General features: G+C 43.8%; 1 protein-coding gene across 6 annotated transcripts in view; it reads left to right on the top strand.

Annotated features, from left to right (window-relative positions):
* The first annotated feature begins 11,012 nt into the window (after positions 1 to 11,012).
* CBR4 (carbonyl reductase 4) overlaps positions 11,013 to 13,522 on the top strand; it is an 88,671-nt gene continuing 86,161 nt past the window's right edge. For 2 of the 6 annotated variants that reach the window (XM_053912158.2, XM_045202771.3), the window contains exon 1: positions 11,015 to 11,382. In XM_053912158.2, coding sequence (XP_053768133.1) covers positions 11,241 to 11,382 — 142 coding nt within the window. In that variant the 5' untranslated portion in view covers positions 11,015 to 11,240. Of the gene's footprint in view, positions 11,383 to 13,522 lie in introns of all 6 variants that reach the window. The other 4 variants (XM_024569304.4, XM_045202773.3, XM_024569305.4 and 1 more) reach the window with 4 other exon arrangements.

Genomic DNA, 13,522 nt, shown 5'->3' with positions numbered 1-13,522 from the left:
GCATGTTGATGAGTACATAAAGAAAGTGACTCTGCAGGAAGTAGGAATTTATCTCAGAAGAAAGCAGAGGAGGCGGATATTGTGGCCTCAGAGCAAGAAGGACGAGGAGAGATGTGCTGCTGTGGACCCTGAAGCTTGTGGATGACCACTGCCACTTCCCTTGGGGCCCCAGCTTGCTTCCTGTTGATGTGACATCCTATACAGTAATCCCTGGGGATCTGAATTGCTTTAGTGAGCCTCTCTTCCTCGCAACCAGAAAAATCTCCACTGCAATTCCAACTACCTAAAGACTGTTTCCGGATCTGGCTTCCTGTGCATGTGGTACCTGTCGGGTTCCTACAGGAGACGTGGTAATGTACTGGCTTGGAGAGCGGGCTCTAGAGCTAGATTGTGGGGGAGCGGGCGGCAGATTCCAGGTCTGCCCCTTCCTGTTGTGTGATCTTGGACAGTTGAGCTTCTCTGTGCTTTGTTTTCCTTGTTTGCAAGATGAGGACAATAATACTTTTCTCCGTCACAGTTTGTTGTGAGGATGAAACACATGTAAACAGTACACTTGGTAAGTAGTATTCAAGTATCCAATGAGAAACAGCAGCTTTCTCACTAATGTGTTGCTTGGACACACACACACTCACACATACACCTGTGTTCATATGTACACATGTAATGTACAGATGCCTGTAATATAATAAACATACCTATAATACAAGAGCATCTATTTGATATGTATGTGTATGTGTTCACATTGTAGATGTAGGCACACACACACACCTCATTCCCTGGCCGAGTCTGAAGCTTTGTGCTCCTAGTGCAATTTGTCCATATTTATACTCTAGTCCTGATCACGGTGCATTATAAACGCCTTATGTATTGTTTCTTGTCCGATGTGAGCTCCAGGAATTCAGGCAATTGTCTTCCTGTTCTCTTATCCCCAGGGCTTCGTGTCTGGTATTGGGCATATTCCTGAGCTCACAACAGATTTGTGGTTGGATACATAGATGCCAGGTGATACTTCACTCTTAGGTTGTCATCTCCTTAACACTTGGCTCTCTGTTAAATTCACATGTCCCTAGGTGACTCAATGTTTCATACTGTTCTATTATTTACCATGTAGAGGGAATGAATTTCAAAGTCTCCCTGAAAGTGAGCCTCACCAAGGGAATAGGAGAGAGGCCTCAGGAGTGTGGATGTCTGTGAGCGATGGGCAAGTGAAGGGGGTGAGATTTATAATCTTCATACATTTGTCCTAGAATAGTTCTTAATCAACTCGCGTGGTCGGCAGTGGTGCGTGATGTTATCTGGCAGTGCTCGGCAGCGTGGTCGTGGTGGAGAAGAATGCAAACGGTCACTCTGTACAGTATTAGTCACCTGGGGCTGCTGTTACAAAACCCCACAGGTGGGTGGCTTGAATAGCAGACATTCACTTTCTCAGAGTTGCGGAAGCTGGGACCTCCAGATCGAGATGCCATCAGGGCTTGTTTTGGGGGAGGTCTCTCCTCCTGACGTGCACATGGCTGCTTTCTTGCTCTGTTCTCACAGGGCCTTCCCTCTGTGTGCACACAAGGGGAGAGAGAAAAAGGGAGAGAGAGCTGTCTGACATCTCTTTTTCTTCTTGTAAGGACACCAGTTCTAAGGGATCAGGGCCTTACCCTCAATATAGACTGAATGTTCGTGTGTCCCCAACCCCTATGTTGATACCCTACCCCTAAGTGATGGCTTTGGGAGGTGGGTCCCGTGGAGGCAATTAGGGTATGAGGGCAGAGCCCTGAAGAATGGGATTAGCGCCCTCATAAAGGAGACCCCAGAGGGCTCCTTTGCCCCTTCTGGTGTGAGAGGTTACAGTGAGAATGTGGCTGTGCATGAACCTGGAAGAGCATCCTCAGCAGCCTCTGAACCTGCTGGTGACTTATTTTGGACTTCCCAGCCTCCAGAACAGTGGGAAATAAACTTGTTGTTAATAAGCCCTCCAGTCTGTTATTTTGTTATAGACACTAAAATGGACTAAGACAGCTCCTATGACCTCATTTAACCTGAATTAAAGGCTCTCTTCCAAATACAGTCACATTGGGGGCTAGAGCTTCAACATGTGAACCTTGGGGGACACAGTTCAGTGCTGACCACATCAGTCCGAAGTGGAGGCCAATGTTAATGAAAAGTGTTTGGGCACAGTTGATAGGCCTAGTTTTTCTGGTCTGCATCACTATGTAATCAAAACCTCAGCTAAGAGCTGGTTTTCTGTAGCCTACAGATAACAAACAAATAGCAGCGATCGAGATAATGAGATCCCCATAGTCACACATGTGTGACCTAGAAATGAGGAAGCCCTCACATTCCAGTTTAGTTTCAAATGTTCAAACCACACAGTCTACTGTCTGGCCTCCCCAGGTGAACTTGGAAGAGGGAGATGTGCGAGCGCAAGGACAGTCAAGGGTGCCAGTCGGAATCTGTGGAGGGGGGTGGGATATCCCAGAGCCGGGACAGGGCCCCTGATGCAGACCTGTTAGTCTGAGGCATGGCAGGCCAGGGTGAGAAAGGCCCACTTCCATCTGGGAGACACAGCAGGTGAACTGAGAGCCAAGTGAGACACTCCAGCCAGAAAGGCAGAGCAGGGAAGGTGCCGAAGAAACAAAGAGGTGGAAATGGAATGAGAGGAGGATGAGACAGAGGACTGAGGCCAGCTTCAGAACTAGTCTGGGGAACACTGAGTTCTCTCCTGTGTAGCTTGGCAGACATACAACACAGAGGGCTTGATCTTAAATATCCAGAGTTGGCCTTACACCATTAGAAAAATCTTGGCAGATTAAAAAAAAGGAGTTCCATGAAATTTCAGGCATTGTACTCTTCCACAATATTTCCTGATATAATGTCTAAGCTGGGTGATCTCACCTGGGAGTAAAACTAACTCTACTTTGACTAATGATCTTTTTCATCATTAATGGTGAATTTTTAAATTAGGATTTTTATTCTTTATGAATAAATTATGCTGTCTTCCAGCTAATCTTGTAACATACTAATGGGTAGTAAGGTTTTTTATTTCTTAGTTATTATTCATTTACTTTAAGGACATTATATTCTCAAAGACACCTTCTCTGACCTCAGACTTCACATTGGATCACGGCCCCCAGTGATGCCCTCTGCCAGCAGCCTGCACTTCTCCCTGATGGGCCTTCTCACTGTTGCAATTACATTATAATTGCATGATTAATTGTTAAATATCTTTCTTCCTTACAAGATTATTTCCCCAATGAAAATAGGAACCAGGTCCATTTTAATAATAGCTATATCCAACATTGGTTCTTGCTCATTGCAATACATTCTTTTTAAATGACTTACTTGATTCACTCATTTATTCATCCATTAACTAATGTATTTAATATTCACAAGCCTAGGAACTATAAACAGGGAAGCAAAAGTTGTTGTGCCTACATTCAAAGAGTTCACAATTTAGTACAGAATGTTCCTGCCCATTGTGGGTGAAAGTTCTCCTTAAGAGCCTGAGGAAAGAAGTGGTCCCTCTCTCCCAAAAGTACTCACTTAGAAAGAATGGGAGAATTTGTATTTAGCTGGCTACGTTCACAGATCCCTGGAAGTCTGTTCACTATCTTCCTAAAATTCCTAGAGTTCTGAGGTTGGGACCCCTTCATGAGACACAGACTTTGAAACATGTGCAAGGTAAGGGGAGGGATAACAGAGGCACCAGCCTGTCCTGCTGGGGGTCAGGAGAGCTTCCACAGAAGAGATATGATTTCATCAGGAGGAGCACTGAGAGTGTTAAAGAAGACAGTGTGTGGAGGCATAAAATAGCATGTCACTTCCCGGAACTGCAAATACCTTGTAGAGATGAGAATGTGTGATTGGGAAGGAGTTTGGCGGGCCAGGGTGAGGCAGAAGTTGCCAGGAGAGGACCCTGGAGAGGTCACTAGACCAGGGAGGACTCTGCAGTATTCTGGGCTGCACGGTTTTGTTGTTGTTTTTGGTTGTCGGGATTCACTCCTGGGGTGACGGGATCTGATTTGTATTTTAGAAGGAGCCCTCTGGTGGTGGTGCTGAGGGCCGATTGGAGTCTGCAGACCAGCTGTACTAGTCACTCAGGCTCCAAGGCCTGAACAAAGGTGGGGCCGTGGGATTTCAGGAGAGGGTATGGGCTGGAGTGGCATTTCGGAAGAAGAGTGGGCAGAGCTTTGTGGAGTGGATGTGCAGTGTGTGAGAGAGGGTGGGAATGAACTCCACGGTTTTCCCTTAAGTGACTGAGTGCATGCTGGTGGTAGGTTTGGAAGGTCTCCTTGGGCAGCCTCTTTGGCATGAATGCCAATTCTACAAAATAAAGCAGCCCACAGAGACTTTTTTTTTTAAAAAAAATTCAAACTGAAATAAGCTTTTGTAAATGCTAAAAAGTACATTCCTTACAACTTAGATTACCCAGCAGATTGGAATGAAGAATGTCAGGATAACCAACCCTGCTTTTGAATCACGGAAGTCGCACCTGTGTGGTCAGAGGGAGGCGGCGTGCAGATCTGCCTAGCAGGGAGAGCGTGGGCTGCATCGGCAGCGTGGTTGGGCATGTGCAGTCCTCGTACTGTGCGGGTGGCTCACTTCTTACCCATAAATTTTCCTGTGGATGGGGCTCCTGGTGACTATATATCTAACTTAATGACAAACGTATCTGTGAAAGGTACAGCCCACTTACCTTTAGCAGATTTTCAAACTTAGGACACTGGGCTTTCAATTAATTTTTTCATAGCAGCTTTATTGAGATCTAGTAGACGTACCCTATGATTTACCCATTTAAAGTGTAGAATGCTTTCAATTAATTTTTCCCCATGGTCTTCATTACAGTGATTTTTTTACATTTATTGTGGTGACACTGGTTATTAGGATCACATAGATTTCAATATACAACTTTTGAAAAAATGTATTGATTTGAGAAAGAGAAAGTGAGAGAAACATTAATTTGTTGTTACACTTCTTTAAGCATTTATTGGTTGATTCTCGTACATGTCCTGACCGTGGACTGAATCTGTAACCTTGTCGTACTGGGATGACTCTCCAACCAACTGAACAACACGGCTAGGGTCCAAGTGCACAATTTTTTATATTTAAAATATTGTTTTTTTCTAAAATCACTTTTTGCAATTAAATTGTGTTTTCTGTTACAAGACAATGTACTACAAAGTATGTATGTTTAAACTTTGGCTAACAGTCCATAAGGGATACATAAGGAATTTCTTCAGGTGCCTCTGATTATTGGAATCAAGAAAGAATGTTGTCTTATGAGGGCTGAAGTTACAGACAAGTGGGAAACATGGTGGAAATATCATCACAGATGTGGCGTGTGGTGAGAGGACTGAAGGCGGCCGTGCTCAGGGCTCCCTTTGCTGCCCTGCTGGGGGTGCAGACCCAGTGCAATTCACAGCCTCTCAGCTCCTCCCCAAGTGGGTAGGGAGCCTTCCCTGTAGTTCCCCTCCTGGCTAACATGGATGTGTGGTGATGAGTGTGTTCTCACCTTGGGTAGCAGTGGAATTGTGCTGAGAGGCACAATAAATAAATAATAGCCTTGGGGTTTACAGTGAAGTATGCGTTGGGAAAAAAGCTCAACCTAACCATTACTGGAGATATGCGGAAAGATTGGACAGTTTTGAGAAGTTTGAGAATCACCTCACGTTGTGTGTTAATGGTCTTGGAGGTCGATAGGCTAGATCTAAAATAACCATGCTTTTTGCTAAAATAACAATTGTAGGAAAAATATAAACATTTTTCTACTGAAATCAACAGAACTGTCCAAAAGATGGAACCTGTCTGGTTTGCCCTGTGGTACCCGATGTCAGGAATACAACTGGCATTTAGGCTGACCCACATATTGTCATTGTTGAAAGCAGATTTTTCTTTCCAAGGTTGCATGTGAGAGGATAGCAAGAGGGGGTTAGACAAATTTGGTCCAGCCTATCCTGATATGACCGCTAGACTCTATGTTCCTAAATGCAGCTTTTATCTTGTAACTTCTGGGTTTAAAGTGCCTCCGTATTTAATGCCTGCATCTGCCTTTCAAGCCTGCTACAACCCAGCGCCATCCCAACTTTCCCACAGTCAGGTTTATTTCCGCATTGTTTCCAATATACAGAGTCATTCTTTGTGTCTGAAAGTTGCTTATACTGTTTAACTTGCTACTGAATTCCCTTTTAGTCAAGTCTGCTTTGGTGTGTGGTCCTCTGCTCACAAAAATAGGTGCTATTATAGCCTTGTAATACACTGTTTTTCACGACAGCGAAGTCCACTAAAATCTGAGTGTGTCCTGTGTGAGGCTCTAGGAGGAGGAAATTTCAGTCAGGCCTTTCTCCTGCACAAGTGTATGTATTTCTTATAGATATCACTACTTGTAACAGATCACGTTTCCTTAGGGCCACTGGGAATCACGTACACATCTCTTCCTTAGTAGTGAACATATTCTTATGACACGACTTTATTTGTATGATGTGTCCACTGTCCTCATGTTATTGTTCTGACTTTGGTGGTGAGAGTGGGCCTCTGCCTTTTAAAGTCATTTATTTACTCATGCATTTTTTGGAAGAGAACACACATTCATTAATCTAACACTTTCCACGGGTCAGGAGTCTAGGCACTGTGGAGTGGAATCCTCTGCTTATTTCTCATAGACTCAAAGTCAGGGCGTTGGCTGATGCTGCACTTCTCATCTGAGCCTCTGGGTTTTCTTCCCAGCTCCCTGATTATTGGCAGAACTCACTTCCTTGCACCCGAAGGACTGAGGGCCCTATTTTCTTGCTGGTTTTAGGCTGGGCTTGCTTGCAGCCTCTTCAGCTGTCCCTGGCAGGTAATAGTTTATAGCCAGGGAGTTTGCTTTCTTCTGGAGGACGGCAGGAATCCCTCGCAGGCCCAGTCCCTCTCATCCCTCAAGTGTCTTTGGCTTCCTTCTTCTGCCACCAGCCAGAGAAAATGCTCTACTTTTAAGGGTTAAACCTGATAGATTAGGTTTACTCATATAATCTACATATTTTCAAGTTAATTGAATTAGGATTTAATTATATCTTTAATTTCCTTTCACAGTTGTTCCTAGGTAAGTGTTGGATTGCATAGCTGGGGTGGGAGGGTCACCTGTAGAATTCTGCCAATCACAATCCCCATAATGTAGGACTATGCAGCAGTGAATGGAACGATCTCCAAGATACGTTATCCTAAAAAAAGGCAAGGTATAGGACAATAGTTACGTGTACAGCTTTTTTGTATTAGAAAATGTGCATACCATGCCTATGCATTTTCTAGCATTTTCAAAAAGAAAGAATGGGAGGATAAATAAGAGATCAACTAAACTGGCAATTTACAGGGGTAGGTAGAAAAACAGGAAACAAGGGCGAGGATGAAAGCTATACGTTCTGCATGTACTGTTTTGTGGTTTACACTGAAGAACCGTGCATGTAAATGTTTTATGTACTTAAAAGACAGAAAGTAAATAAAATTAAGGCATTTTTGAAAAACAGAAAACAAACTGGTATCAAGTTTATGCTGTAACTCCTTAGAGAATAAATATTTAAAGTGCTTTTAAATACCAGCATTTAAATGACAGTGCTACTATAGCAACTTCAAGGATAAAACCCAATCTCATTAAGAAACCTTAAACTGCAATCAGTATTCTTGTTGTCATTGTTAATATTTACATTGCTAGGGTATCCCCTCCCTCGATTTAAAAAATTGTGGTAAAGTACACATAACGTAAAATTGACCGTTTTAACCATTTTTAAGCGTGTGGCTCAGGAGCATGAAGCACATCCACATTGTTATGCAGTTGTCACCGCAGTCCCTCTCCTGACCTCTTTTCCTCGGGCAAAACCGAAACGTCGTACCCGTTAAACAGTAACTCTCCATTGCTCTTCCCCAAGCCCCTCCTTTCTCTCTGACTTCCACTACTCTAAGCACCTCGTGTACGTGGGATCACACAGTATTCATCTTTGTTGTGACTGGCCGATTTCATCCAGCACAGTGTCCTCAAGGGTCATCGTGCTGTGGCACATTGCAGAACTTCCTCACTCGCAAGGCCGAATAACATCCCCGTGTGTATGTATGTGCGTGTCTCGGTTTACTTACCTGTCGTCCCTTGACGGTTACTCGGGGTGCTTCCACAGCTCAGCTATTGTGAATAATGCTGCTGCGAACATGAGTACACAAATGTCACTTCGAGACCTTGCTTTCTATTCTCTGGAGAATATATCCAGAAAAGGAATTGCTGGATTACACAGTAGCTCTAGTTTGATTTTTATTTTTTAAGGAACCATCATACTGTTTTCCAAAGTGAGGGTTTACAGTCCCAACAAGAGTGCACAAGAGCTCTAATTCTCTATATTCTCACTGACACGTATTTTCTTTCTAATAATAGCAATCCTAATGGGCATGAGGTTGTACTCATATGTTTTTGCAAGTCATTTCAAATCCGTTTTGGATCTGGGCGGGATAAAAAATAATATTTAAAAAAGAATGCTCAATTTGCTTAGTTTTTTTGTCTTCTCATTTTCGTATTCTGCATCCAGCCCTCAAATCCAGCTTTTCCATGCGTTCCTCTTTCTTCTTCCTTTTCTCTGACTCTTTGCGTTAGTATAGTTTCACGTCTTATGATTTGGACTGCTCACTAGTGTTCCGTGTGTATTCAGTCCTGTCATCTCAGGTTGTGTGTGTACCTGTGTTTCCTAGTGGGGACTATGGTTTATACTTTCTTGAATCATCTCTAATGACATATTATATTAAAAAAGCTTCCTTTTCCACTGTAATCAAAACAGCCTGGTATTGGCATAAAAACAGGCGCATAGATCAATGGAACAGAACAGAGAGCCCAGAAATAAACCTAAGTCTATACAGTCAATTAATATTTGACAAGGGGGAAGAGGCATAAAATGGAGTAAAAATACCCTCTTCAACAAATGGTGTTGGGAGATCTGGACAGCTACATGCAAAAAAGAAAAAAAGAAAGAAAGAAAGAAACTTGATCACCAACTGACACCATAAACAAAAATAAATTCAAGGTGGATAAAAGACTTAAATATAAGTTGTGACACCATAAAAGTCCTAGAGGAAAACATCGGTAGGAAAAATCTCAGACATTCCATGCAGCAACATCTTCACTGATATGTCCCCTAAAGCAAGGGACATAAAGGAAAGAATAAACAAATGGGACCTCATCAAATTAAAAGGCTTCTGCATGGCTAAAGAAAACAGCATTAAAGTGAAAAGAGAACCAACTATATGGGAAAACATATTTGCCAATGATACTTTGGACAAGGGTTTGATCTCCAAAATATATAAAGAACTCACATGACTCCACTCCAGGAAGACAAAAAACCCAATTAAAAAATGGGCAAAAGACTTGAACAGACACTTCTCCAAGGAGGACATACAGAGGGCCCAGAGACATATGAAAAGATGCTCAGCATCACTAGCCATCAGAGAGATGCAAATTAAAACCACAATGAGATACCACTTCACACAGGTCAGAATGGCCATCATAAACAAATCAACAAACAAGTGTTGGAGAAGATGTGAAGAAAAGGGAACCCTAGTGCACTGTTGGTGGGAATGCAGACTGGTGAGGCCACTGTGGAAAACAGTATGGACTTTCCTCAGAAAACTAAAAATGGAACTGCCTTTTGACTCAGCAATTCCAGTGCTGGGATTATACCGTAAGAACCCTGAAACACCAATCCAAAAGAACCTATGCACCCCAATGTTCATAGCAGCACAATTTACAATAGCCAAATACTGGAAGCAACCTAAGTGTCCACCAGCAAATGAGTGGATCAGAAAACTACGGTACATTTACACAATGGAATTCTATGCAGCAGAGAGAAAGAAGGAGCTCCTACCCTTTGTGACAACATGGATGGAACTGGAGAGCATTATGCTAAGTGAAATAAGCCAGGCGGTGAGGGACAAATACCATATGATCTCACCTTTAACTAGAACATAATCAGCAAAAGAAAAAAGCAAACAAAATATAACCAGAGTCATTGAAGTTAAGAACAATCTAACAATACCCAGAGGGGAGTGGGGAGGGGAGTGTGGGGAGAAGGGATTTCAGGAACTACTATAAAGGACACATGGACAAAACCAAGGGGGAGGGTGGAAGCAAGGGAGGGAGTTGGGCTTGGCTGGGGTCGGGGGGAGTGGTGGGGAGAAAATGCAGACAACTGTAATGGAACAACAATAAAGTAATTTTAAAAAAGGCTTCCTTTTTACAGTATAATTGTGACAAACGTTCAGCTTTTAGCTTATTAACTCTCAGAGTACTCAGCACATACCTTTAGCATGGCAGGAACCTATTCGTGTTTGCAGCAACAGATCCTTGTTTTATAGAGCCTGCAGGGGTATTCAGTTATTCAATTAACATTTCTTGAGCTCCTGTTATATGGTGTTCTTGACAGGGCACCTGCCTTTGCCACACCCTTTTTAAATGAAATGGTAACATCCAGCTGGGGTGAGGTCCATTTCTGAGGCAACTTGGGAAAGGGATAGGTAGGATAGGTTTTTGTGTGCATCTGATGATTTGGGACCACTTCTTCATCAGGTAGGACATCACTCCCCAGCCAAACAGTGGGTCAAAGGCAGACAGTGTAACTCTGACTAGTGTATGGCTGACCCTTGAACAACGCTGGGATTGGGGGAGCCGACACCCCCCACCCCAGTAGAAAATCCGGCCTTAACTGCATATATTCTGGGTTCTAACTATGATGATCAGCTTGTATCAGTTTGATGAGGACTGTCTTGGTTTTAAAACAGAAAGTCCAGCGGCTTAACACCCGCATTACATCAGGCAAACTGGAGTGGCCAACGGAGCTCTGATTTTGACCCCCCACGTCCCGAGAGCAATGGAGTACATTTCGCACTGAGCAGCGGGTCAATGCCTTACCCCCTGGTACATCAAGACTACAAGTCCCAGCATGCAGTGTGTACCCCTTCCTAGGCCGACCTGGGTCACCCACGCAAGCGTCCTCTGAAGGCGCTACGCCTGGGAGTCCAAACGCCTCGTCGCGCTGCTGCCCTGCTCTCAGTTCCAGTTTCCACTCTTCAGGACCGCCGGAGTCGGGCGGCAGGAGGAGGGGTGGGGCGGGGCTTTAATTGCGCGTCGATCGGGCTTTTTTCCTTTCCTTTCTTTTTTTAGTTGCGGTGGTATAAAAGTCGGAATCTGGAAAGGGGCCGCCACAACCTAGCCTTCTTCTTTCCAAGGTTCTTCAACTCCCCGGTCCAAGATGAACAAAGTCTGTGCTGTATTTGGAGGCTCCCGGGGCATTGGCAGGGCAGTGGCCCAGTTAATGGCCCAGAAAGGCTACCGACTGGCCATCATCGCCAGAAATCTGGAAGTGGCCAAAGCCACCGCCAGTGACCTCGGCGGTAGGTACACAGCTGGAGTTGTCCGCTTGTGTGGCTGCGGCCCCAGCGCCTTAAGCCCCCCCATCTGTAAAGCGAGCGGGACAGGCCTTTCCGGTTCGGAGGTTTAGCACACTCACGTGCCCACGTGCAGAAGCACGCACCGCGAGCGTAGACTGCAGCTTGTGCAGAGATCCCCTCCCCTCCACACCGTCCTGTTTCCCGCAGAGCCCCTTCTGCCAGACTGCCTGCTGCTGAGGGCTGGACGCTTGGGGTTTTCTTTGAGTCTTACCAGCAGTCTTGTTGTGAGTCCCTAAGCACCCACTTCCCTAGCGCTAGCCTTGAGGGGCTGCCTTGTTTTGGCGTCGGGAAGGAGAGGGCCACACAACAGTTCACTTTTTCTGTAGGGCAGAGAGCTCAGGCACGGGCAAGATCGCGGGCGCCTGGGAGGCTGGGCTGGGCAGGAAAGGTAGGCGCGTCAGGCATAAAAGCCTCCCTTCAGTTTTTCTGTTGGTTGTTCCACAAAACTGTTTCCTAGAGACTTGAGTACCAGCCAGTTTTGAGATGTACCCAGTTTGCTTTAATACCTCCATAAGCACTTAATTGTTTAATAAATTCTTTTGGTGACTTTTACAAACAGGCAATTGAGATTTGTTCTGCCAAATCATTTTTATTGCATTTAAACGTCATTTTTTTCCTGTTTAATAATAGATCAGTAGCTTGCTTTTCATTGTTTTTGCGAATTTAAGTTACTCGATGATAGGGAGAAGGAGAGTGTTTCAAAGATACTAAGATGCTATTTGTGGAGTTGTTAGGATGGACAGATACACCTCATCTACTATCAGGGAGGCACTGGGGGAAAATAGAGGCCTGGTGGTGCATCTGGTAGCTGTAACCTTTCAACTAACATTACTTATTGGCCCTCCCTAATTGGTTACATGGGTAAGGAAAATACTGGACTTCCTATAAGAAAGAAAAACAACATAAGTTATAGACCAGGGAGAATTTCTGTGAATGCTGCCTGCTAGATTAAAACAGTTGGTTGAGCTTTCAAGGGTGTGGACCCAGCAGCTCTTCAGAGGAAAGCCAGGGGTGGGACACAGGATGCTTTTGGGCCTGTCTTTGAGTCACGGTCAATGAGTGATTGGTTTACACACAGAAAGTGACTTCCCAGTGATTTACTGTTTCCAATGGCTTGAGGAGGTACTTTTAGTGTTAACTATTAGGCAAAGTCTGCCAGAAAATAAGCAATTTGGGGTTGCTTTTTAAAAAAATCTACATTTTAGAGTATCAAAATGGTATTTCATAAGTAGAGAATGCTCCTTTAAGTGTAATTTTTTTGGTGTTTGAAATTTGAAAGAAGTGATCATTTTAAAAATAGATAAATAATAGTTGCATTTAGTAAAAAGTTTTTTCCCCAGCCTGGCTGGTGTGGCTCAGTGGATTGAGTGCCGGCCTGTGAACTGAAAGGTTGCGCTTTCGGTTCTCTGTCAGGGCACATGCCTGGGTTGCAGGCCAGGTACCCTGTTGGGGGTGTGCAAGAGGCCACTGATGGATGTTTCTCTTAAACGTTGATATTCCTCTCCCTCTCTTTCTCCCTCCATTTCCCTCTCTCTAAAAATAAATGAAATCTTTAAAGAAAATTTTAAATAGTTTTTTTCATGATTTGTAGCTTTAGCATTTTTATAGCTACCTGTTTTGCCTTATTTTTCCGAATAGTCAGGCTTGAATAATAGTGATGATGATGATGATGATAAAAATAACAACAATAATAATATATGTGCCATAGTGAAAAAGTAAAAGAAAAGAAACTCTTGAATTCATGCTCAGGGCAGGACCAGGAAAACAACGGGACAAAAACCTAACAGAATTAGACATAAATTTAAAAAAAACAAAAAACAAAACCCAGAATACTATTGAATTGAGTAGATAAATTCAGTCACAAAGCTATCAATTTTAGTTGAAATTTACAAAGCATTTCTAACACACAAAAATGCCATCCCCCACTTTTTGTCGATGCAAAAGAAGGTTTAAGATTTGCGTTCTGCAGCATTACTTCATCTCTCCTTGTTCTCCATCTGCCCCCATCCCAGTTGTACTGGACTGAGCCCTGTGAGAGCCCAAACCATGACATTGTCTTTTAACTCTGGCTTCGAGGCGAGCA

This window comes from Desmodus rotundus, chromosome 9, assembly GCF_022682495.2.
Source record: "Desmodus rotundus isolate HL8 chromosome 9, HLdesRot8A.1, whole genome shotgun sequence".
Classification (NCBI taxonomy): domain Eukaryota; kingdom Metazoa; phylum Chordata; class Mammalia; order Chiroptera; family Phyllostomidae; genus Desmodus; species Desmodus rotundus.
This window is presented reverse-complemented; position numbering and strand designations above follow the sequence as displayed.